Source organism: Canis lupus, chromosome 15 (assembly GCF_048164855.1).
Source record: "Canis lupus baileyi chromosome 15, mCanLup2.hap1, whole genome shotgun sequence".
NCBI classification, from domain to species: Eukaryota; Metazoa; Chordata; class Mammalia; order Carnivora; family Canidae; genus Canis; species Canis lupus.
Genome location: NC_132852.1, coordinates 49,277,135 through 49,304,591, shown reverse-complemented (window position 1 = coordinate 49,304,591; position 27,457 = coordinate 49,277,135). Strand labels below are relative to the sequence as shown.

General features: G+C 39.3%; 1 protein-coding gene across 13 annotated transcripts in view; it reads right to left on the bottom strand.

Moving 5' to 3' along the window:
- Nucleotides 1-27,457, bottom strand: part of CALD1 (caldesmon 1) — a 188,511-nt gene that overhangs the window by 80,341 nt on the left and 80,713 nt on the right. For 12 of the 13 annotated variants that reach the window (XM_072777272.1, XM_072777280.1, XM_072777282.1 and 9 more), the window contains one exon: nucleotides 21,678-21,787. In XM_072777272.1, the coding sequence (XP_072633373.1) occupies nucleotides 21,678-21,748 (71 nt within the window). In that variant the 5' untranslated portion in view covers nucleotides 21,749-21,787. Of the gene's footprint in view, nucleotides 1-21,677; nucleotides 21,788-22,504; nucleotides 22,787-27,457 lie in introns of those variants that run through there. The other variant, XM_072777279.1, reaches the window with a different exon arrangement.

The following is a 27,457-nucleotide window of genomic DNA, read 5'->3' as shown; positions in this document are numbered from 1 at the left end:
GAGCTCCCCGAGGTGGAGTGTTGTTGAGACAGGGTCCTTCCAACCCTCCTGCTGTTCCAGTTAGCACAGTGCCTGGTGAAGGGTGGGCCTTCTGGAGTATGTGCTGCATAAATGAATTAGTGCATGGGGCTTCATAATGAGCACATCATTACTTTGGCCAAGCAGATTTATTTTTTTCTGTAATTGAGTCAAAATGGAAAGATAAATGATGTGAGTGGCGGCCCGGCCCCAAGTTTCGTTGTGTTCACCACTGGAATTGAGATGCATCTGATTGTGATTGAGTGGTAGAGTGGGCCTGGGGGGCCGGAGGGGGTGGGCAGTGATTTGCAAGGGGTCTGAATAGTTGTTTGCTATCACATGCCTTGGAATTGGTCCCCAGACCCAAACCCCATTGTCACATGTCTGTGCCCTGAGAAGAGGAGGGCTGCAGAGAAGCTAAAACTGTTTCTACAACATATTTGCTGAGTGTAGGCCAAGCTCTGGTGCTTGAGTGACAAAGAGTAACAGAGCAGAGGACAGGGTCACCATCCCTACTTCTGTCCCAGAGCATAGCACTGTTCTAGAATTCCAGAGGACTGAAGGGAATGCAGGGCTGCTTTGGTACCTTGAAAGTTTGGAGCACAAGGACACCAGACAGTGCCTTTGACACAGAGGCCAGGGGTCTCAGGGTGGACCCCAGGGCAGTGGTGATGGGGGATTAAGTCATCTGAAATGACTTAATGGCAGAGTCAGAGCAGGGCCTCACTGGGAAGGGGCCTAGCAGCAAGGAGGTTGTACTTGGTGACTGAGTGTACTATTCATGGGCTTCTGGGAGATAGACTTCCGGAAACAATCAGAGAAGTCTTTTTTTTTTTTTTTTTTTAACTGGCGGTGGGGTGGTATTCCTGCATAAGGAGGTAGCATTAAGAAGCATATTATTAATAAGGTGATTCTGTTGTCACCCACAGGCAGATTCTGATTAAAGATACATGGGTAACAACTATAAGTGTTCTCTACCTTTTTAAAATTGTATTTTCTTCTGAAATGTATTTTTAAAAGATTTTATTTTTTTTTCATGAGAGACACACACAGAGAGAGGCAGAGACATAGGCAGAGGGAGAAGCAGGCTCCATGCAGGGAGCCCGAAGTGGGACTCGATCCCAGAACCCCAGGGTCACGACCTGAGTCACCCAGGTGTCCCTTTCTTCTGAAATCTTTTAGACTAAAGGGAATAAGGAAAATCATAATGAACATCTATGGGCGCACCATCCGGGTTTAGAAATAAAACTTTCAAAGTAACTTAGTGCCTTCTGTGTGCTCTTTTAGAATAGCTTCCCTTTCCACTTGGAGGCAGCTGTTTTCCCAAACCTGTGTTCAGTCCACTTTCTTGTGAGCTACTCCTTTGAACTATGTCTCCCTTTCACGTTTGGTCCCACTCCAGTTGGAACACCATCAAGGCCACCATCGTGTGTATGTGGTTCTAGGATGATTCAGGATTGAGCATAGGAGTGATTCCTTTCGCTCTGTCTTAAGGCTTCTGTGTTTCTCGCAGTGGAATGCTGGTCCCCTTCCTGCGGTGCTCCCATTCTGTTAAAAGGAGGGCATTCTCTCCTTCCCGAGGCCAATCCTGATCCATCTTGAAGCCACTCCTACTCCGCTTCTTCCCCTGAAGCATATCCTGACCTCTAGCTGTATCCTCACTGGCAACCTAGCACACACCTTCAATCAGTGCAATGCACCCTCACATTTATTATAAAGGGAGCTTTTGTTCGGTGAAAAGATTATTAGCATTTGCCACCATTTGCTTGATACTTCCTGAAGCTTTCTGCTTTTACCCTACAAAGCTGTTCCTTCTCCTTTTGCCTAGAATCCCTTTAAAATTCCTCTTGCTTCTCCGAATTCCAGTGATTCTTTAAGAACCAGTGTCTAGCCACACCAGTGTGAAGTCTCCCCACGTGTGACTTTATTTCTTTGTTCTTTGCCATTTCAGGAGGAAGGATGAGAATATTTGAGCCCACTCTTGTTTGCACGCATTTGAGAAATAGTTATGTTGTCATGTATGAGTCAGCCCTTCCAGCTAACTTGCTGTGAAGTTCCCCATTTTATTTAAACTCTTTTGCAATGATTATTTAGGTCTACTTTCTGAGCTCTTTTTAAAATCTGGGTTTTTTTTTAACCATCTAGACTGTTCTTTTCCCCTAGAGAGGAAAGTTTCTATCTAAAGAGGATCATGCCTCCAACAACCCTCTCTGCCCTCCAGCTTGAAACACATCTTTAAAATCAATAAAATTGTGCTTGAAAATAGGGTTCTAGCAATAGTTGCTTGACTGAATGGTTGCTGGTGCACATCTGTAAAACCCTGGTTCTGGTCTCAATGAAAATAATTATATATATCCTATATAATTCTAGGAAAAAGTATGTACAGAACGGATATGATTTCTACTCAAAGGAAGCTGAATCTAGGCCCTAGTGATATGCTTTAGAATGTAGAATTTGTGGAGTGCCTGGGTGGTTCAGTTGGTTAGGCATCCAACTTTTGGCTCAGGTTGTGATCCCAGGGTTGTGAGACCGAGCCCTACGCTAGGCTCTGCACTAGGCATGGAGCCTGCTTAAGATTCCCTCTCTCCCTCCACCTACCCCTAAAAAAAAAAAAAAAAAAAAAGAAAAAAAGAATGCGGAATTTGTCGTCCATAGATACAACTGAACCAGAAGGAAATTAAAAGACAATCATGAGGACTCTAAGGATATAATTCCAGTGTAAGAGACAAGGTCAGATCTTCAAAGGAAGCATGTTAGTTCATAAGCCACAGATTTCTCACTGTGTATCACTCTTATTCAAACTATCTAAATATTTCCACAACTATAAATTTATTTGCTGGTGTCCACTTTCTGCATCTGGATATTAAATTTACACATGGCTTTTATAGCTGGAATCAAATCCAGATTTTTTTGGGGTGGGGAAGGTCAGGCCTGGATTAAAGCATATATTTGTTCTTATTGCTAGAAAAATAGTCCATTATTTTGGATACTTAGGGTGTAGTGTTTACTACTCTTTATATTATAAAAATGACACTTTGTTGGGTACTGTCCTATTTTGTAATTAACAGATCACATGAACCGATACACAATTATGATGCCTATCTATAGACAGAAATAGATGGATATACACACAGAGTCTTATTTATTCCTTATTTATATGTACGTACCTTTTCTCACCAAATAAATTATAACCTTCTTGCCAGCAAGGATTTTTTCTAATACCTCGTTTGCACCTGATAAAGCCGAGAACAGTGTTAGGCATATAGCAGATGCTCAACAAATACTTGTCTTTTGCTCCCTGGGTTGAAGAAGGACAATAATATTTGTTGAAGAAGTCCTCTCAGAGGCTTCCCCCGAAGCCTTTTTTTTTTCTTTTGAGTATTCAGCATAGTACAGGATCTAGAAGCTCTGCTGTACCACCAACTGGATTGTGGAAATTCTTAAAGTTGATAGGTTTCAAGGAGACTGACTGGTTTCCAGACTCACAAGACACTGATGTACACATCAGAATGCTAATTAATGCCAGTTAATTAAGAGAATGAATGACCTCCCTCTTCAGTGCTCAGAGAACACTCATATTCCCACCATTCCCCAAAGCCATAATGTCAGGAAGCCTCACAGTCACCAGAGACTGCTTCATGAGTATGAAGTCAGAGCAAAGGGAGGTAAAATAGTCACAAGGAATATTTTACCCAAGCCAAGGGAAGACATGAGAAAACACCTCCCTCAGTGGAGAAAACACTTCTCATGTCACAGGATTGAACAAACCCTGAGATTCAAAGTCTGTCTCACTTGGAGAGTCCCAGATGCCACTGCCAACCCTGGTCTTGGATTCGGCATTCATGCAAACCTCTTCTACTGGCCCATTCTTTGTTCAGACTTGCTAACACATAGATGATGTGGACTGAATATTCACGTCCTTGGAAAATTTATATGTTGACATCCTAACCCCACAGTGTGATGGTATTAGGAGGTGGGGACTCTGGGAGGTAATTAGGTCATGAAGGTGAAGTCCTCACAAATGGGATTAGTGTCCTTATAAGAAGAGACACAAGACAGCTTGCTTTTTTCTCTCTCTCCACCAAGTGAGGATACAACGAGAAAACAGCCAACTGCAAATTAGGAAGTGGGTTCTTGCTAGATACTGAATCTGCTGGCACCTTGATCTTGGACTTCCCAGCCCCCAGGACTATAAGAAATAAATGTTTGTTGTTTAAACCATCCGGTCTATCATATTCTGTTATAGCAGTCCCAGATGACTAAGACAATAGATTACAGTGAGCTTACACTGGCTTACATCTGGGAGATCTAATGTAATTCAACACTTTTGTGTTGAATTTATTGAGTTTATTAGAAATGGTCTTTTGTAGAATTCTTGGAGGCCTTTATGGTGGCAGCTTGAGAGAGGAGATTAGAAATAGACTAGGGGAAAAGCTTTGCAGCTTGAAGATGCTATTTTACTTTGAAGTTATTGAACAATGAAATCAAGCTATCATTAGCATCAAGGCAGGAAAAGCAAATGGAGCTCTTTTGTTGTTGTTGTTCATTAATTATAGAATAGAACCAGGCAGGTTTCTCAGTGAAAACATTTAATAAAAAAGCATATTCATTTTTCTCATGTAAGAGCCAAAAATCCAGCTGGAAAGCTTTTTAATTTAAGACCTCAAGAAGACAACAAAGAAAAGAAAATAGATAATACATATACAAAAAATAGCAGACAGACATTTTAAATTTGAGAGCCAACGATCTGAAATATGCATCCAGCTTTCTAAAATATGCTGCAGAGTAGAAAGTGCTGATGTAATTTGAGATTCTCCTAGGTATTTCAGAATTCAGTGTCTTTCTAGGATAACTTCAAATTATCTTTCCTTCTGACCTTTTCAATGGATCTAAGGATTAAAAATTAAATTAAAAATTAAAAAAAGACGGTTTCAAGGCTATTCTATAGTACTTCTGGTATAATATGTTCTGGGTGTTTCAATTTACTAATTTTATTCTAACTACAAATTTTATATTAACAAATTAACCAAAGGTCATACGTTTATAATTAAGAAACTCAATGCCTTGTGTAGAAAGTGAGTTAATCTGAATCCTTTTTTTTTTTTTTTTTAGATTTTATTTATTTATTCATGAAGACACCAAGAGAGAGGCAGAGAAATAGGCAGAGGGAGAAGCAGGCTTCCCTACAGGGAGCCTGATGTGGGACTCGATCCCAGGAACTTGGGATCATGACCTGAGCCAAAGGCGGAGGCTCAACCACTGAGCCACCCAGGTGCCCGAATTAATCTGAATCTTACTCTAGAGTTTTGACTGTTATTTATAATTCCTTTCTTCTAAATCAGACTTTTTTGAGGTATGTGTATTTATGAAAACAAAAAATGCCCCACTTCACCAAAAACAAAATTAACCCCCATACATTTCTTCATTCTTTTGTCTCTTGATTCATCACTACATCCCAATACTAGAAAACAATCTGCTATTTAGAGTCTAAACTTGAGATTCAACTTGCATGTTAAACACCCCATTTCAGAAAGAGTATTAATAAATGCTAGCCCTGTTGTTGGCCCTACCCTTCATCTACTTCTGCCCATCCTTCTGGGATTAAGTAAAGGTTACTCTTCAAGACAGCAGACTTGAGTCTTCTGTTAGAGAGATTTTTGATTAAATAGTCTGTTCACTGTTGGATTCCTTTGGGTTTGGTATGAATCCTATAATTTGATAATTATCTGGTCTTACAATGCAAATGTTAATTGCAAGTAATACTAAAGGGTTTGAGGACTAGAGCAACTAGGCCAACAAAGGGAATTGATTCTTACCACATTAATATCATTTGCATCCATAAGCAACTAAATAAGCATAATAGTCAAAATTATATGAGGTAGCAATCCAATTATCCTTAATAATCAGAGAAATACATGAGATGAGTTTCTTCATCTCTCTAGAGAAAAAGGAGTCAAATTTCCAGTGGCTCAGCAAAGGAGTGATGGAACCCCAAGGAAGACATGGATGGTGTCAGTATTTGGAGACCACCACAAAGGTCACTAACATTTCTACCCCTTCTCCAATATCTTAGCAAATTGAGCAAAATTCTGCCTTGGAACACAGATGTGGCTTGAAGTAGTCATTTGCTCATTCGTTTATTCATATTGCTTACTGGTCTTTGGGGAAATAAAAGTAAGATGTAGTTTTTAACCTAGAGTTGCTCTTAATTTGGTGGGGGAAAACAGACAAATGAACAAATAAGCATACAAAACAGCCATTTAAAAAAGTCATAATTAATATAGCTAATTAATGTTAATGATAATATAACAATTAATATACATTTAAAGAGCCATGGGAGACTCAAGGTGGGAAATCAATTTCTTTGACAGGGGACCTCTGGGAAGATGTTTTCCAGAGGATGACTGTTGAGCTACGCCTTCCAGCTGAGTCAGAGTTCACCAGTTATAAGAGGTTCAGAAAGGAAGATAGTGGTGTGGAAAGTCATAGAATTCCACTGAGTCTGAGGACCTTTGCTAACTTAGATGCAAAACCAGACAGGTTACATGGCCAACAGCTGGGTTGAAGTTTGATCGAGATAAAGCCATCATTTTAAATCTTTTGAATTTTCTCCTTAATTCATGACTAAGGGAAAGGGCAGATAAAATGGTTTTGCTTTTTCTAATCTGCAATTGAGGTCCTAAGCTCTCTCCAAGGATGACAGGCTCTAGGGGGAGTGCCAGGTAACATTTTACTGCATTTTGTCTGTGTCTCATTTTTGGAAGTCAAGAATGCCTGAGGGCCAGTTAGATCACATAAGTTAGCCAAGCATGAAGTATGAAAATTCCTTTGGAACACAGTATATGATCAGAATGAAACTTGCAACTCAATGTAGAGTGAAATAGAAGTGAATCTGAATGGCTCTTCAGAAGTGAATCATACTGGCTCTTCTAAATAATAAACATGTCATGTGAACCACCCTATATATTTTTTATGGCATCTGTTCATATCTTAATTTAATTTTCTCAGCCACCCTAAGGAGCATTAGTTCTGTCTGAAAGGTGAGGAAGTCCAGATCTGCTAAAGTTTTACCCAGCATCCTCTTTTATCTTTGATCTAAAAGGAGTTTTGTAGAGGCAGAGGTAGTTGTAAGGGCTGGGCACAGCATAACACAAAGGAAAAAGCACCAGAGTTGGAAGAAATGACACAGTTTCCAGATTTGGCCTGGCCACTGACTGTGTGCTCTTGGACATGTTACCTTGCGAGTGTGGGTCCAGTGATTTGGATTTTCAAACTTTTACCAGAGAATGTAGGAGAGTCTTAATTTCTGACCATATAACCCAATAGGATACCAGAATATGTCTCCTAGCAGTAATTCTGCACTCAGAAGGAGTTCTCCTGGAAAACTAGATCCTTTCTACAGGGTATGCCTCCCCAGTTCAGCTCTACCACAGCTCTGACAAATGCTGCAATGAGATAGAATTTATATTCAAATTCCTGTGATGTGAAGTACTTAGAAATGGAAGCATTAGGAATTTCCAACCTGCCTCAGCCCTGAGTTTTGAAAACTTCATTCTGTTCAGTTTGTAAGCCATGGAGCTTCTGTAGCTATGATATTCTCTGGGTAGCCAGGATATACTCTGAGGATGCTGACTCAGAAAGCAGACACATATTTGGGATATTTGGCTTTCATGGTTGGGTAGGAAGAGTTACAGGCTCTTAATAGGGGAGTAGGAGGGAGGAAGGGCATCAGGTATCAACTCTTTCTATATCACAATTTTGTCCAAGGCCCTCAACAGTAGCTTCTCATCTTCTTCGTCAAGAGAGGAGAAATGGGGGATTTTAGATCCCCTAAATGGGCCCCACTAAAAAAAAAATCAAGATTTACACAACAGTTGATTAGAGAAACAGAAGGACAGTTCAAGGAAGGAGTGGGCAGAGGGATACATCAAGTAGAGTTGCCAGCAGTGCCTTGGGGAAGATGTCATTGTCATTACACCTGCTGAGGTTTCTTGTCTTTGAACTAGTATGATAACCCATCATCTCATCCTGCTTGTCTGTCCACTTCCTGCTCAGTTATTTTCCACATTAGTTTCTTGAGTTCCCCCAAAAGACCTGCCAACAATAAATGGTTTTCTGTGGGAATCAAAAATGCGTTGACTGCTAAGTAGACACAGTATAGCTACAAACTCCAGAAAGAAAGGACCCTTTCATTATCTAGTTGCTGGTGCTGGCTCTGGGAGTTACCTAGCTTTCATTTGGAGAGCCCCTAATTATGCAACATTCTCACTGGACAATAAGACACAGGTTAGTCTTAGGCAAATAAATAGCACATATTGAGCAATCTTCTAGAAGCTTATCAGTTGGATTCCTAAATGGTACAGGAAAATGGAAGCCTGTGAAGATGTGATAGGGGATCGTCCATGTCACCCACAATGGAAAATATGAACATTGGAAGAATTTCCTATTCTAAACATTGTGCAGTTTAAAATACACTCTCTGGAGACTCTCTTGAATGTACAGGCTTATGGCTGCTATTTATAGTGGCTGATGTGTACTTTACCAAGATTTTTATTCCAACAAAGGAACTGTATGTGATGTAGGGAGTTATTAAAATGGAAAATAAACTCTCACATTTTAACTTAGTCAATTGGTACTAACCTCAAATGCAACGTCAGATCTCACTAATCTGTACTAACTAGAAGAAAGGCCGTATAAATTCTGGAATATTTTAAAAGAAATTGAGTTTTGAAACTATGTTTGAACATACTTGCTGACTTCTACGAGGTGAAAAAAACATTAGAAACTTGTTTAAGAACTGCATACATGAAAATGATTTACAGTTAGCAAATTAAACTTTTAAAAATAAGCGAATGTTTCCAAAGTCCTTTAAAAATTACATTCTTACAAAACTGCTGATGAACATTGCTTAGTAGATAGCACACTAGTGAAAAGAACTGATCAGATTCACAAAGTATGCACATTATTCCTTTTTAACCTCATTCACAGATAAATGAAAATCTAGTTATACAGCCACTACGTCATTCCAATATGCTCATGTATCATCTCCAATGGTACTTTCTTGTAATACTGCTAAGGAGCATTGGAATAATAAAGGTCAAGAATTTCCTTAGAAGACTTCAAAGCAATTGAGATAGATTTCCTTTGACTAAGAATTTGGAATAGTCTGTAACATTCCTGTGTGCCATTCCCACTTGACTGACCAAATGAAGGCTACAAACGCAGATCTCTTATATTTGGCTGGTCAGTGAGAAAACCAATGGGCAGAACATAGATTCAATATATGTATTTGATATGCTTTGTTACATTTTCATTTGATTTTGATGAGAATTCTTTGTTTGTAGAGAATTCTTGGTTTGTAATACTTCTCCAAGGTTCCTTACACAGCAGAAAGACCCTTTTGATCCTGTGTTTAGAGAGGCAAACTTCTTGTGCTCTCAGGGAACAGAGGCTTCCCATTCACACCTTCAGTTGACTCTGGAGAGAATCTTTGGAATGCTCTGGATCACAAGGTGCTAGAAAGACTAGTACCTAATTCATATTTTCTTATTTAGAATTTTAGTTAAAAATAAATGAATTATGGGGTGCCTGGGTGGTTCAGTCCATTAAGCACCCCACTCTTGATCTCAGGGTGGTAAGTTCAAGCCTTGCTTTGGGCTCTATGCCCATCATGGAGCCTACATTAAAAGACAAATTATTCAGAATATTAATTATTTCTGTAGATGGAGAAGCAAGGGGGTGGGATTAGAGAGGGATTTCAGTGGTAACAGAAATGTCCTAGATGCTAAGCTCAGTGATAAGTTTATAATATATGCACTATAATGATTTACAACTTCTATATACATTACATAATATAATTTTGCCTGTATCAGCTTTTTCAAAATTAAAATGAATAAAATCACAAATTTAGAAAAAAATGATTAAGAATTATTTTGTGAAAAATGGGTACATACTTTCTTTACATTATTAGTATAGTATTTATATATGTGGTTGAGAGGCCTTTGGTTACTAAAACCACAATTATGTAATATGAAAAAAAAGTGATAATTCCATAAGGCAAAAGAAAATTATTTAAAATAGATGATTAGGGCAGTCTGCGTAGCTCGGTGGTTTAGCGCTGCCTTCAGCCCAGGGCCTGATCCTGGAGCCCCAGGATCGAGTCCCACGTCAGGCTCCTTGCATGGAACCTGCTTTTCCCTCTGCCTGTGTGTCTGCCTCTCTCTCTCTCTCTCTCTGTCATGAATAAATAAATAAACAAAATCTTTAAAAAAATAAATAAAAATAAAATAGATAATTAATTAAATATTAGATATATGACTTTAAAAAAAAAAGACCCCACTATATAAGTTACCAAACTATCCTGTATTTTTATCTTAATTTAAAACCAGTAGGGAAAATGAATGTTAGAAATAAGGAGGTAGATTTTCTTTTCTGTGTGGAGATTTCATATCCATTTCTCCCATAACTTTCAAGGTAGGTGCTAAAACAGATTTGAAACAGAGTGAAGATTCGATCAAAATGTCTGAAGACATGGGAACTATGCACAGTCAGTGATTCTTGGGGACATGACCCAGAGATGGCTTTCCTGACAGCTCCTTCCTTACTCTGTCCTCTAGCCAGCTAAAAAATAGCAACAACAGATTGTGAGTACTGAGCACCAGCCAAATATTCACATATATTCTTGTTTTTTATTTTTTCTACCTACTTACCATTTATCTTTCTGTCATCTATCCATCTAGTGCTTTATAATCTACGTGAAATCTTATGAGCTGCTATGATGGCCATTTTTCTGATGAGAAAATGGGATTAGAGAGGCTAAGGGTTATTCTTGGTAACCTTGCTAGGATTCAAACCCAAGTCGGAGCAATTCTGTTTCCTGGAGGGCATCAGGTCTGTGTCCCCCTCCAATTTGCTCCATCCTCTCCAAAGACCGTAGTAACAAAAATAAAGCACGAAATCTTCCTTAAGGAATCAAATCAGGGGGATCCCTGGGTGGCTCAGTGGTTTCGCACCTGCCTTCAGCCCAGGGCCTGATCCTGGAGTCCTGGGATCGAGTCCCATGTCGGGCTCCCTGCATGGAGCCTGCTTCTCTCTCTCTCTCTCTCTCTCTGTCTCTCTCTCTATCATAAATAAATAAAAGTAAATCTTTAAAAAAAAAAAAGGAATCAAATCAGTTTTTGTCTTTTACATATTTAGTGAGAAAAATCCTTTGAGGAGTTTGAGTTGCTAAATGAAACTGCTAAGGATGAAGAAATCCTACATGATAATTTAGTGTCACAATTAAGCTTTGCTTAAAGAAACCTTGCCAAGATAATATATGCCAAACAGAAGAATTCTAAAATTGACGGCAGATAGGGTTCTATTTGCAAAATCAACAGGTTTTTTTTTTTTTCCTTCTCGACTTGGCAAACTTGGGTTCCCAGTTCTTAACAATTAGTTGTTTTCATTCTGCCTCTCCACTTCTCTTCCTTTGCTTTTCATTTTACTTCCCACGAAGTAATCTGACCTAATCCCCTTTTATTTAGAAATATTATCCACAAATCGTTTTCAAATTAAAAAAACTCCACTCTGCGTGCAATACATTCTAGCATATATATTTTCCCAGAAGTATGCTCAACTGTCCTAATCAGTAGCCAGAGCATTTGTTACAGACAGCTCCATTTATCCAGGGAGATGAATAAGTGCACACTGCAAGAAGGCTCTGCTTCAGCTTTGGCTGGGTGATTCTGAGAAGATTGGCACCCCTAGACTTAAGTTTCTTCATAGTAAAATAAAACTTTTAAAATTCATTAGATCAGGGATTCTTGGCCCACAGTTTCATAGGCCCCCAGGAGGTCTGTGGATGGAGGTCCATTACGCCACTGAAAGTAAGAGCCAAGTTTTATGGGTGCATATGTGCATTTTTCTTGGAGGAGGGTCTACAGCTTTCTTCAAAGACTCAAAGTAGTGTGTGGTCCAAAAATGAAAAAGTAACATTCCATTGCAGAAGATTATCTATAAGGTCAGTGACAGCTGCGAGCTTTTATGAGCGATGATGTGACTATGTCCCTGTCCTAATGGTGACTATAGTCTTATTGAGAAAAATCTAAAGAAAAGCCAAGAGCAGTGATGCCAATGGCTTTCTTTGGCTTTAGGGGGAAAACTTGACCTTTGGTTCTATTTTTCTATGAAATGGGAATAACACAGAAGAGTTTTAGAGGGCCAAGAAAACAATGACCGTGTCTACACACATAAGCAATTTACCCGAATAAGCATAAAGAACAGTTCAATTAGACCCAATAGCCTCATTTACAGTTTGTTTCTTTGAATGATTTCTTCCCCCTGTCTTAAGGAGTTATTTTGGCATCGTAGAGATGATGGACCTTCAGCCAAGACAACCAGCTGAAACATGAAAAATTCCATTGATCATCTGTTACAGTAGAAAGGTTTTGAGGTTTGGGGCACACAGAACTGGACTGCACTCCCTAGCTGTAAGAAGTTGGACATGTTACCTAATGTTTCTGACCTACAGACTCCTCAGCTGTAAAATAGGAACAATAATATCCAGGTCTGCTATAGACTAAATGTTTGTTGCCCTCCCCCCGCATTCACATGTAGACACCTAACACTCAGTGTGATGGTGCTTAGAGCTGGGGATTTAGGTCATTAGGATGGCACCTTCATGAATGAGTTGAGTGCCCTTTATAAAAGAGATCTTAGAGAACACCCCTGCTCCTCCCACCACGTGAGGACAGAGCAAGAGGGCAGCTGTCTATGAACCAGGAAGCAGAACCTCACAGATACCAATTCTGCTGGCACCTTGATTTTAGACTTCCCCACCTCCAGAAATGCTTCTGTTGTTTACAAGCCAGCCCTCCAATCTATACTATTCAGCCTAAGCAAACTATCTAAGGACATGGGGTTGTTTTAACAGTTAAATTATATAAGCTATAGAGAGTGCATCACCTAACTGGCATTTGGTTGATGCTAAACAAATGATGGTTCCTTCTTTACAACACTAGATGAGAAATTTGGTTGACATGATTTTCCATTTGAGAACCATTTTTTGCTGAACTGAACTCTTTCGGAAAAATTCTGAGTTCCGTTTTACATACTTAATGTTTTAAATAAAAGACATATTGTTAATGAATTAAAAAATTAACCACATGGCTACAGTATGTGATTTTATTTATTTTATTTCATTTGTGCAGTAGACTTAGATGTGGCCAAAAGATTAAATTCTTTCCCAGCCTCAACAGAAACATGTAAGCAAGGGTTCAGATTCAGTGCAGGAAAGAAGCTTTGTAGTAAGAATGTGGCAAATCATGAATGAACTGACACAAATAAAGATTCAAATTCAGTAAAATATTATTTTGTGCCAAAGGCTTACTAAAACATTAATATGATTTTTAAAAAAGATTTTATTTATTTGAGAGAGAGAGAGAGAGATAGCAAGAGAGAGCACGAGCAGAGGGGAGAGGGAGAAGCAGACTCCCTACTGAGCCTGGAGCCTGACTCAGGGTTCAATCTCAAGACCCTGGATCATGACCTGAGCTGAAGACAGACACTTAATCGACTGAGCCACCCAGGTGCCCTCACTAATATGGTTTTAATAGTAACATCTAACATTTGTTGAGCATATACTATGCACCAGACTTTGTGTTAATTTCTCTACACAGGTTGACTAGTTTAATCTCCACAACCACAATGAGACAGTATAATTATCCCCATTTTCATACATAAAGAAATAGAAGCAAAAGATAAGTTTCAGCAATTTGTTACAAGGCCACCCAACTAGTAGTTGTCAAGGTCAGGATTTGAACCCAGGTCTATCAGACTTTGTCACCCATATGCTTAAATAACACATCATCCTGCCTTTCCTGAAGTGACTAAAGACTGATAAATTGTGTCACACACACAGACTATAAAGAAAAATTCACTATTTAAACTGTTAAATGTACTGACTTATATATACATATTTCAATTTTTTTCCTAGGAAGGAACCTATGAGTCAGCATTAGAGGTCCTCAAGAATCTAGATTTGCATTGTACACTTGAAACTAATAGAATATTGTATGTTAATTATACTTGAATAAAAACATATTAAAGTGGTGTTTTTAAAAGATTTTTTAAAAAGATTTTTATTTATTTATTCATGAGAGACACACAGAGAGGCATAGACATAGGCAGAGGGAGAAGCAGATTCCCCATGGGAAGCCTGATGCAGAACTCGATCCTGGGACCCCAGGATCATGACCTGAGCCAAAGGCAGATGCTCAACCACTGAGCCACTTAGGCATCCCAATTAAAGCGTTTTTTAAAAGAATCTAGATATTCAAGTTCTGTTGAATGACCATCATGTTGGGTAGATCCTAGACTCTTGATGCCCTTCTGGTCACCTTAAAGTAGGATACTTTTAGCAGCAGAGGAATTATGAGGTTAGTGGAGACTGGTCCAAGTAGGCCATCTTTACCGTTTATAACCTGACCATTTATGAACTGACAGGCAATAAATAATGTCTATTTAGAGTGAGAGAGAACAAGAGAGGGAGGATTGATTCTTCACATGGCTGGACACAAATAAATAAAGAAAGATCTCTTAGGTGAAAATTATCTATCTCATTTTGTCCATGCCCCTACATTCAAGTTGGGCTGACCCTAACCAATATCAAATATATAAAAACCTTACAGAAATAGTTTAAAATCTGTTTCAATTGAACTACTTGAAAAAACCCTTTTAACTTAAAGCAAAAATGAAGAGATAGATCCTAACACTTTTTTTTTTTGCCCCTTGGAGTAACCAATTTTCAGAGAGAACTGCAGCATAGTTTTGAGCCAATTTAGCTGCTCTAATAATTTAGACCATTTCAAAGGAATATTTTACTTAATTTCCTAATGAGAAATGATTTTCTGATTACAGAAAAACAAAAGCTGCGTTTAAAAGATTTCAACTTAAAATGTCAAGGTCATAACTCTAAGGGTTGTAAATAAAAGTGTTTTTGTGTATGGATGTTGTAGAACCATGGATTGACTACACTATTAAATCTTGCAAAACGTTTTAGTGACAGAGTTCTGGGTGGGAACTACTTAGACTCAGTGGATTTTAAAAAACTGTTTTTCTACTACAGTAAAAATATTTACTTTCAAATGTCTAATCATCGGTATATTTCAGAGGCTCGTAAAGATGTATGAATGATGACAACAGCAACAGTGTTTTCATTCCCTTTATTTATGTCTAAGAGCCTCTGAATCTGATAACACCGCTCTACAATAGGGGCCTTTCTTCTGATCAGAAAGAGAAACTCAATGTTGGATGTGGAAAGCCTGAGCTGGGAATGCAATGAGTTCACGTCTTGAGAACTGAGGGAGCTGCTTGTTGTGGGAACAAGCCCAGGAAGGGGAAGAGTGTGACCCATTGGCGATCTCGTGGAGAAAACATCACTGAGGGTTCTCAGCAGATAAACCCAAGCTCATGTAAAAGAGGAGCTCAACCTGAACTGGTGTTGGCTCCTTCTGGCTGGGGCAACACAGTCCTTATTCAGACCTTGTTACCTGTCACCTCCACTCAAAATTCATCACTCAGTAGCAAATTACTGTTCTTCATCTTGCCTAAGGTTCTTATAGCCTCTTAGAAGCACAGAAGGAAAATCTTCATATTTTTTATCTTGTTTTGTTTTGTGGTAAATGTATAAGAGCGTCCTGAATTCTTTGTGTGTTACAGAGAATCAAATTAGATAACTACAGTGATAGTGAAGAGTGATGTTTATTTGAGTAACACTCAATAGACAAAAATGGTCATTCCAAAGGTGATTATGTAATAAACACTAGATGAATAGTACTGTATTAATACTTTGCTGTATTACCTCTTTGTTTCCCCACAAGAACTCTATAAGGGGGATCCCTGGGTGGCGCAGCGGTTTAGCGCCTGCCTTTGGCCCAGGGTGTGATCCTGGAGACCCAGGATCGAATCCCACATCGGGCTCCTGGTGCATGGAGCCTGCTTCTCCCTCTGCCTATGTCTCCGCCTCTCTCTCTCTCTCTCTCTCTGTGTGACTATCATAAATAAATAAAAATTAAAAAAAAAAGAACTCTATAAGGTGAGTATTATCTCCCCTATTTAACAGAGGAGAAAACAAGGTTAGAAATATCAAATATTGTTTAGGCTCGCATAGCTAATAAGTGGCAGACCTGAGAGTTGACAGCCCAGCCCACGCCCTTAACTGCTAAGATCTACTGTCTCCCACTGTTGTGCCTTCCCATGTCTCTTCCTTTGTGTAGAACATATACGTTCTATTCAGATATACCTCATGCTGGTGCTGTGATCAGTCTATCTTTACTAGATACAGGTGAAAAGTTTAGCATTTTTTTTCTACTGCTACTTTCTATTTGAGTAGGAAGAGAGTTGAATTTGACCCCTTTGAAAGTATTTCCTCTTCCCCATTTTTCCCCTTGTAATGTATGTATTCCCTGATGATACAAAAGCACCTGCATAAATAATCCAGGGTAAGATGGATTACGTACACGGATGGGAGGAGAAATAGAAACACATGAATCAAGATGTGTTAATGAAGATGTACATAGACTAGGGTGAAATATATTAAAATGTATTGAAAATATAGAGACAAAGGCAGAGAGGGATTGAAATAAAAGATAGCTATAGAAAGGGAAGCAGAAAATACCCATTAATTTTTTTAAATCTCATGCTATAGGTGAAGAATATTAAAGAACAAAACTATCATTTGTTCTGGGATCCCTGGGTGGCGCAGCGGTTTGGCGCCTGCCTTTGGCCCAGGGCGCGATCCTGGAGACCCGGGATCGAATCCCACATCGGGCTCCTGGTGCATGGAGCCTGCTTCTCCCTCTGCCTGTGTCTCTGCGCCTCTCTCTCTCTCTGTGACTATCATAAATAAATAAAAATTAAAAAAAAAATTAAAAAAAAAAAACTATCATTTGTTCAAATAGGCAACTGATTTAAAAATCCAGTTTAATTTGAGATGTGTACAAATAGTATCTTTTACTTAGAAACAATGCATTTAGAATTTTCATTGATTACTTGCCAAATTTATTTTATCTACTGAATCTTTCTCCCCCCGTTGCTCAGGATTGCTCTGAAGTTACTAATCCACCAAGGATGTGAGCTTCATGACTATTGGGACACTGCCTGGCCTGGTGGCCACTCATACTCCTGATTCAGTGTAGTATCTTGCACTTTATAGATAATCAATACATTTCTTTTTGATGATCAAATGAAGTCCCTGCTTTTACCAAATCTAAAGACATCACCATAAGGACTCAAGAGTGATAGCCAAATGAAGGACAAGGTGAATAACAATATGATGCACAGGCTAATGGTAGGACAGGGAAGGATGTGTTTGATTGACTAGGTTCACAGTCTAGGTTATGGAAAGCCACATGACCTGAAATGCACTAGAGGACAACCTGCAGAATGAGGTAGGTGTATGACAGTCTCAGGGCATGTGTGACGCAGTGAGAACATGCCAGTCGCAAACCCCAGAAAGCCAGCACGGTACAAAGTGTATGGTTAGCTTTTTAAACAGCCTCTTAAATTTATTCTGAGGAATGAAATGTATAAGAATCTGGCTTGTTTTAATTTGTGGTTATAACATCTGGTAAGAGTACGAGTTTTAAATTATTTATCATTGCAAAATAGAACTGCACCTGCTACTCAAGCTCAATAACAACTAATTGAAAAAACAGGGTATTTTTATTTGGAAAGACTTAGGTACAAGAAGTGGAAATCAACTGACTTTCTCTTCTCTGTGTTGTCCCTTTCCTCACACTGTATGCAGGGATATAGCACACAATGGGCATAGTTCATCTTTAATAAGTATCAATGAATAGCAGGGTATAAATTATACTTGAGGATATAAATATGTAGTTTATTTTTTTAAGATTTTATTTATTTATTCACGAGGGACACACACACACACACAGAAAGACAGAGAGAGAGAGAGAAGCAGAGGGAGAAGCAGGCTCCACGCAGGGAGCCTGATATGGGGTTCGATCACGGGACTCCAGGATCACGCCCTGGGCTGAAGGCAGGTGCTAAACCACTGAGCCACCCAGGGATCCCAATATGTAGTTTCTTGATCCACACTTGGTTTTGTACAGGTTGAAAAGCATTAAGCATACTTTTCTCAAGTCTGTCTTTCTGTTGTTCTGTGCTTGATGCCCAAAATAGGGCTTGGAACAGAGTAGATGCCCAACAGAAATTGGCTGAAAGTGTGAATGAATGAATCTGCAGCTCTGAGCCTTGGCACCACTCTATTTTTACTAATTTACTCCACCAGCATTCCTGATCTGGGTTGAGTCCTTTCTTTTTGTTCCCTAAATCCAAAGGAAAGTTAGGTCTTCTCCAGTCTGGCCCCAGGGAATTATGCGTAAGGCCATAGGGTCACATTTTCCAAAATGGAAAATGCTTTATTGTTTTGAATAAAGTAATATAGACCATTATATTTTTAAAAGTTAGACTATATCAAAAGTAAAATGAACTTAAAAATGACCATCAGTCCCCCAGAGAAAAGACCAACTCCTGCTACAGATGAGGAAGCCATGGTCTAAAGATAAAGGAAGAGGGATTTGCCCAGGGTCTTCCAAGTCCTTTATCTTCAGATCAAAACCACAAATTTGGATGTCCTTGATTTCTGGTTCTGACCATCTATTTCCTGTACACACCCTTAACTTTACCATCATAGTTGGCTGGACCATAAAACTTGCCCTTCACTTTCCATAAGTGATCAGATTTTACAAAATCCTAAAGAGGGAGGATGGACTTACTTAACACATCCTGGAATAAAAAAACTATATAGAAAGTTCATCTTAAAACAGGAAAAGATGATCGGTACAAAGGTAGAGAGGTACTTAAGTACTTCTTTCAAAAAAGGAAGAAAGGAAGAAAGGAAGAAAGGAAGAAAGAAAGAAAGAAAGAAAGAAAGAAAGAAAGAAAGAAAAGAAAGAAAAGAAAGAAAAGAAAAGAAAAGAAAAGAAAAGAAAAGAAAAGAAAAGAAAAGAAAAGAAAGAAAAGAAAAGAAAAGAAAAGGGACCAGATGGAACATAATATCCCAAAAGAATTAATACAGACAGAAATGTAAATTTAAAAGGTTAGGATAAATTTGTGTATATTTATTTTAGATGATTAAGGGTACCCAACTAAGTTTCACTTAGTACATTTCTTTAATGATTGACTTTAAAGGAAGACATGTCCTACTACACAAAATAGAAAACTGGAAGGAAGGAACCATATAGGTGTGTAGAAAATTCTTAGGCAAAATTCTGGTTCTAAAGAAACTGAGTTTATTCAGTGTAATTACAGTATGGCTCTAACCACAGCAATGTGGTAGTACCATTCCTTCACATCTACTCCCCATCTCCCTCCTTGCTAGAAGGCAAAGACACTGGAGATACTGATGGTGTCTGATGCCCAATTTTCTGTACTCATTCCTGAGTCCCTCTAGCTCCACGCTCTGGCCTGGTCTGTTTTTTTTTTGGATAAAGATATTTTATTGACTTTCAGTTGGATCTGAGGCCATATAACACATCACAGAGAAGAGTAAGAGGTTTGTCCCACTGGGCCTGGATATTGCTTATAAGGTGGTGATGTCCACTCAACATGGATGCTCTCCTCGGTTCTCCCCATCTCCCTGACACCTTTGTCTCCTCTGATGGTTTCTGTTGTCTTTATGACCTCTCACTCTCTCTACACTTGTTTTCTTGACACTATCATTACCATCCACCTTCAGCTTTTGTATAACCAGCCCCACACTGGATATGCCCTAACTTATCCTCTAATAATAATTTCTTTCCCTTTCTGAACAAAGACAGAGCATTTCTATCTCCAATTGCCTGGAGAGAATCTCCATTTGGATGTGGTTTCTCCCTGAATTAAATACTTCCCCCTGGCCATGTACACTCAAGAATGGAATGAGTTTCTCCATCTAGGACATGAAGTTTCCAGCTCCTCAGACTTACTTTCTTTGGAATTATCTTTGAGTTTCTCCCTTTCCTGAAAGGTTGGCTAATTTTCCCTCTAAAACTCTCATACTTGATCCTCATTTCCATATTTGCTGCCCTGATTCAGGCCCTCATTACCATATACTCACTCTTCCCACACTCTAGTGCACTGTAGATCACTTTCTTCAAGCATCTTATCACCTACGGCTCCCCTGATAAGTCTCTGTCTATTGCCCTGTGTGGGAAATAGGAACACCCAAGATGTGTGAGTCCAACTCATTCCTCATTGAGTGATAGGTTTTCTACACCAGGATTCTTGTTTCCACCTGTGATATTTGCTGGTGTCATTCCCTCCCTGAGATGGCTTTCCTTTTACTCTTCATCACTGTTACAACATCCTCCATGGCCTATCACTTTCAAGGAGCTTTTTCTGACTGGTTTCATCGCTGGAAGATGACTGCCTTTCCTTGGCATCGATGTTTAGTTCTGGCTGTCTATATGGCTCTGTTGTTGTTTCTTATTTGCTTAGTTAATGAAAATGGTTAAAAAACAAAAACAACGACTGCTAGCATTTATGGAAGCATATCTGCCATGTGCCAGGTACTGGCTAGGCCAGTTACAAAGTTCAACAATCTCCACAACCACCACACAGATTCTGTAGCTATTATGCCTGCTTTGCAAATAAGCAAACTGTGGCTTAGGGGGAAGTCACTTGCTCATGGCCACACAACTCATTGAGGCAGAGCAGAGACTTGAGCCCACAGAGCCCAGGTACCAGTCACGGTGTCACATGTATGTACATTGTCATCCCATGAATGGCGGCCTACTCTGACCAGGTTAATCAAAGGCGGTAATTTTACTTTCTTTTGTGTTCCTCATATACATATATCAAGCTCGTGTCCTCACCAACTTTGGTTATAGGTGTAAGTTTCCTGTTCTGTACTGCAGGATCGCTAAGGGATCACCTTACTGCCATCTTTTCATCTGTGCATTAACATTGGTGTGAGGCAAAATCAGTTTGATTGTAAGATCATCGTGCACTACTTTTCTTCCTGTGAATGCCTACTCTATCTGATTTGAGCCACATTACATGCCACTGTCCATTTTACAAGATGTATTTATGCCCCGTGCTTCATTCATATAATTGTTTTACTTCCCCAACCTGCCCTTGAACTCACCACGACAGATGCCTCACACAACAGAACAGCTTCCAACTAGACTCAGAATCTCTATTAACTATTAACCTTTAATATGTGGATTACTGAATTTGGCTACTTTTCTAATATGAATAAAGATTTGTCACAAGATCCATCTGGGACTTATTGCCTTTTTATTTTTAGACCAAAGACTCCCATTTCCTAGTTGGTTTCAATAGTCAGCGTTTGTCATTTTTCCTGTCATTTCAATATTATAACTGCTTTTTAAACTTTCATCCACACATTGCCTTTGTCATTTAAAAATTCTAGTATGAAAGGCTCCTGATTTAATGCAACTCTTTGATTCTTCCAGAATCTCTCTTTTCCTTGATGTTGGTTTTCTTTTATTTTTTTAATGCACAATTTAGAGTCATAACAGGAAAATTTTCCATAACTATTTTTGCAAAAACAGTTTAGTGTGCAATAGACTTGGCCCTTAGAGTGATGATCTTTGAAGCCTGAAACCAGCATTGTTAATAACAGAACACAAACACCATTCAACTTAGATCCTTACCTTTCTGCTTCGAGACGCATTTCTTCCCGCTTTTGCCTCCTAAGTTCTCTGCGACGTTCAAAATCATCCATGGTGTGGCTTCAGGTCTAGAGAGACAGGAGAATCTGGACCTAGCAGGGAGGAGGTAGGTCAATATCATAGATGAATCTAAGTATTGTTTCCCATGAAACACTTTCACCTTTGGCTCCCCACCATCCCCACCATCCCCACCATTGTTTCACCCTCTCTTTTCTTCTTTGCTCTGAAGAAAAACACCTTAGAAGACTGGCAAGGTAGCCAGTGATCAGCTTCTGACTCCTGAGCTGAGTCCTTCGCGTGTTAAATTTAGTCTCATTCATGAAATTATTAGGGACAAATAAGTAAGATCCCAGGATTACAGTTCAAAATAAATAAATAAAAACCTCAGGAGACAGAAAGACTCTGAAGATCTAAAATACTGGTAAGATTGCTGAAGAGCTACTGAATGATTTTGTTCTTTATAACTTGCTTGAGCCACAGACAAAAGTTAAGAAAAAGTGAACAAAGAAAGAGGAAAAGAGAAAAAAAGTGTGAGAAAAAGAAGAGTGGCCAAAAAGGAAATATGTGGGTACTAAGAGAAAAGGAAAAGAGGGAAAATAGTAATAAAATAATAGAAGTATCCAGGCGTAATTTGTATATTCTGAAAGAATATTAACATCAGAATGATTTTTAAAAAAGACCACAGCAATACTACTATGAATAAATATAAGCTAGCAGCATTTTTAAAAGCAGTTGCATATGATCAAGCTGTTTTCAGAGCTCAAAAGTCCCGGCTCGTTTTGTGACCCAACCATTTTATCCTTTCCTACCTCCTCCGTGATGGTTTTAATCCCAGAAAGATCTTCCCTTTCCAGCTCTTCAGCTGAGGAGCTTGCTTCCCTTGCGCTTCTGTGCCATGAAGCCAAGTATTCCAGAATTCCCCTGCAGCCCCCAAACCCAAAATGACTACCAGAAAAGGGGAAGCGGGCTCTTTTTGTCCTTGCTTTGTTTACAGAGCTGTCAGTGGTTAGTTAAACTCGGCCTGGAATCTGGCATTTAAGGCCTGCTTGAAGATTGTTTCCTGTGTGGAGCGGGAGGCCTCCACTTCCTCTGGAATCCTAGACTCTCCGCTGCACTCAGATCACAAAAAATATTTTCCAGCCCTTTCTGTGCACATGAGACGAGCCATTTGCCCTGCATAGGAAAATAAGGAACTGTGCAAAACCTAAAGCCATCACCTAGTGACATCTTTGTTGCAAGGGGCAAAAAACAAAACTGAGATTTTGAAGCCAAGCTCAGAAAGCTTCTTATATAAATTGTCAGATTCTTTTATTCTCAAGCATTTTTCCCCTTAAAAAACTCACAAAAACAAAAATAAAATCTCTGCCAATAAAAACACAACTATACAATGTTTGCATTTTCCCCCCTCTCTTATCCCTTAGGGTATTATTTATACTGCTTATAAATCTTCTAGAAATTCAAATTTTGGTGTTTATTGGGAATTTTAAAATCTGAAGGTGTTTTTCTGTCTTACTCGTACCAAGAGTACTTTTTTAAAAAAATATTTATTTATTTATTTATGATAGACATAGAGAGAGAGAAAAAGAGAGAGGCAGAGACACAGGAGGAGGGAGAAGCAGGCTCCACGCAGGGAGCCCAACGGGGGACTCGATCCCAGGACTCCAGGATCGCGCCCCAGGCCAAAGGCAGGCACTAAACCGCTGAGCCACCCAGGGATCCCCCAAGAGTACTTTCTAAGTACTTTGCTGGTTGGGAAGAAAAGAATCCATTTTCCTTTACCATCTCATCAACCATAAATGTCTCTTTGTCCTCCAGTTTGATCTCCCCTTAGTTATGAGAATGGAAAAAAAAGTGATTTGAGCATCTCTTAAGAGGTTGTGGAGGCTGGGGTGTGTGTGGAGGTGTCTTTCACCCTGGGGTGGGCTCTTGTTCTGAGCACAGTGCAGGGTGAGACCGTCCCTGTGGACAGTGGGGCTGAACTTGGGGATTTGAATGCTAGGTGTGGTGAGAGACTAAACTCTTCTGGTCTCTTTCTTCAGTGCAGTCTTTTGTTGTAGATGAACCACTTTGCAAATAACTATAGCAACGGCAAACAGAAATGGGAGAGAGAGGTCCGTCTGTAAGTAAACAATCTCACTTTTCTGAATTTATCCAAGTAGCTTGAAAAGCATCCTCTAAAGCCTGTGCTCCTCCCTCACGCAAGCTAAGCAGTCGTGCATGCTGCTTTGTTAGTAGAGTTCCTTAGCCTGCACCTCTGGAGGAGGTGCTAATAAGCAGCGACGAACAGGCTGGAGATGCACAGGGTTGGCCAAGCCCAGCAGTGTCCTGGAGCACTCACTCAGTAAGCTGCCCATCCTCACTCATTGGCTCTCTCCCCACCCAAATTCTTTTTCTGCTATCCATTCTCTCCACCTACTCCTCACCTTTTATTACTTACTTGGGCACTATTTTTTTTTTCTTTCCCAACCACAGAAAAAGTCCATCTGTCTATGAATTACTCATTTGGAGGCTGCTGAGTATATACGTGGCGCACTAGAGGTAGGGGGTGGTGGTCAGTGTATGATGCATCTACACAACTTTTCTGGGTTGCAGTTTATGGACATGTAGTGAGTGTATCTGAGGGAGAGAACACACATTTATGTACTGTGTGGTATGACTCTGCTTTGGGTGTATGAGATGGCACAGGGAAGGGAAGGTGTAGATTTATGGAAGAGGTTCTCAGTTGGTCTCCCACCAGGATGGGGCTAGAGGTCTTCCTTAATCATCACACTCCCCTACCACAGAGCTCCTCTGAACTTCTCTGGCACTGTCCTATTAAGGGGAGTCATGTACGGGTAGAACTGTAAGTGGTCTTTTCCCTTTTTTGGGGGGCAGTGGCTTCCATGTCCCCAGCTCCTAATCTCTCCTTTCTTTCCCTAACTTCAGTCAGTGATGAATTCCTTCCAGCAACATTGATTGGGAAACAAACTTCTCAACCAATGAAGTGATGAAGTGTCAAAGCAAAGAGATTTGTATAAACCATGGAGCTCTAGAGGGACACAAATGGACAGGTTAGTCTGAAAGAGAATTGTAGTCTGAGGAAGGTATGTACCCATGGATGTGACAGATGGGTTCTTGAAAGTTTTATGAAAAAAAGTGTAAATTTTTATATTGTAGGAGAGGATTATTGTCATGCTAATAAAAGAACTCTGACATGACTTCTGTGTAAAGGGTAAAAAACTCCTTACAAAGGCAGATGAGTCATTACCTACTGATATATCTTTTCAATATGGGCCCCCAAAACACTAGATTTTCTTAAGACAGAGCACATGCTGCTGTAATTAAATAATAAGTCAGTGTTACAGATTCCAAATCAGTTGACACACAGTGTCTTCTTTTGGTAATGACACCACAAAACCGAGTCAAGGGCAGGAGAACTTTGTGAGCAGATAGGTTTCTAGTCCACCACTCAGTTATTAGGGGGAGAAGCCAGAGGAGCTAAGTCCTGTCTACATTCAAATCATCAAAAACTGAATAGCAAATTGGTTAGGGAAAGTCTTTGGGAACTTTGGGCCATGCTACTACTCATCTTGGAATACACCAAGAATAAAATCTACTGTGTTAGGGACACTGGATAAGTTAATGCAGCTTCTGAAAGTCACTAACGTTTGTTGAATATGTACAATGTGTTGGGTTATTTTTTCTTAATGTTTTTTAAAAAATTAATTGGGTGTTATTTCTTAGTTTCAACTTTAAAGACAAGATGAATAGACTTCACCCCTGCCCACAGTTTCTTCTGTGTTTGCACTGAATTGTATAATCCCTTCCCCCTAAAAAAATATATTGAAGATCTAACCCCTCAGAATGTGATCTTATTTGGAAATAGTGCCTTTGTATATGTAAGTCAAGTTATAATGAGGCTATTAGAATGGGCCCTAATCTGAAATTGCTGGTGTTCTCATGAAAAGGAGGAAATTTGGACACAGAAGCAGACATACATAAAGAGAAGATCATGTGAAGACATAAGGAGAATGCCTGAGGTGGGGGGTTAAGGGATGCCTGAATGACCAGAGCTAGGAGAGAGAGAGATGGACTAGATCCTTCCTTCGGGTCTTCAGAAGGAGCCCTGCTGACACCTTGATTTTGGACATCTAGCTTCTAGAACTGTGAGAAAATGCTTCTGTTGTTCTAAACCCCAAAGTTTGCAGTACTTTGTCATGGCAGCCCTGGAAAACTAATATAGCCTAATTAACATCTTGTAGCAGTGCGGTACATTTGTTGCAATGATGAACCAATACAAATCATCAAATCATCACAAACTGAATAGCAAATGAAAACCAATTCTGATGAACCAATACTGATGCATTATTGTTAACTAAAGTCCATAAATTACATTAGGTTTCACACTTGATGTTGTATATTCTATGAGTTTGGCCAAGTGCATAATATCATGTATCAGCCATTTTAGTATTAGAATAGTTTCCCTACCTTAAACAGCCCCTGTTCTCCATCTAATCATCCTTCCCTCTCTCCTCTGCCTCAACTGTTGGCAACCATTGATCCTTTTACTGTTTCTATAATAACTTTGCCTTTTCCAGAATGTCATATAGTTGAAATCATACAGCAGATAGCCTTTTCAGACTCGCTTCTTGCCCTTAGCAATATGCATTTAAGTTTCCTTCATGTCTTTCTGTGGCTTGATAGCTTTATTGGGCCATTTAAAACTATGCTGAATTATTTTATCTACATAATAAACCTGCAAAGTAGCTATTAAAATCCCCATTTTACTAGAATTTCAAAGTTTATGCTCTTAATCATTATGATATTCTTGAACTAATCCACTATTGCCCTGTACGAATTATTTTCCCTTTCAGGAAACATGTGAGAATGCCCCCAGGAAAGTTCTGAGAAGACCATTGTCAATGATCTCTGGTCTAATTCATTGGATCATATAAACTTAGGTAAGAAGTGATCTTAAAAATTACCCATGCCTCTTCAATTGTATATCCATTTGGTTTAAATAATAGAATTATCATGTCTCAGAGATCTCAATTAAATTAAACTTTGCAAATATTAATTAAGCCTCTATTATTTTATTGTTACTTCTTTGTAAGATTCATAAACCAGGATGCTCAGATTCTGGCCAGCATCACTGAATACTTTTCTTTGTGATGTTGGAGTTTCTTCTCTTGCATTGCATCTTCCTTATTATACACCTTCTTTTCTGACCACTATACCCTCGTCCCCGACATAACTGGTTCTCTTTTAGTGCAAGAAACCCTAGTCTTTCAACACTCATAACCATTTTTAAATCCTTTCTGACTAGTCACCATTATTTACTCATTGTAAATTTCATGGTTCAACTCATTCAGTGAAGTCCCACCAAAAAACATTTATACCATCAACACACAATAAACATTTACTGAGCATTTACTATGGTGCCAAGTTCTGTTCCACACACTGGGGATATGATATGACAGTAAACAAGATTATAATGGTCCCTGTCCTCCTGGAGTTTGTATTTCAGACTTTCTTGCTTCTTCAAACTTCTACAAGGTCTATCATACTCCTCTTCAATTTCAAATCACAACTATCATCTGGTTTCTGGATTTTGTTCTCAAGATTCAGGGCTTTGTGGGAGAAAGTCAGGAACCATGTTTTGTCTATCCCAAAGGTTTGTGTTAATTTCAGCTGGGTGATTACTGTGGTTCAGTGATGCTTCCCTTCATCCTACATGTACTGGGTGATTCCTTGGTGTCACATATTCCAACAGATTCCTCACC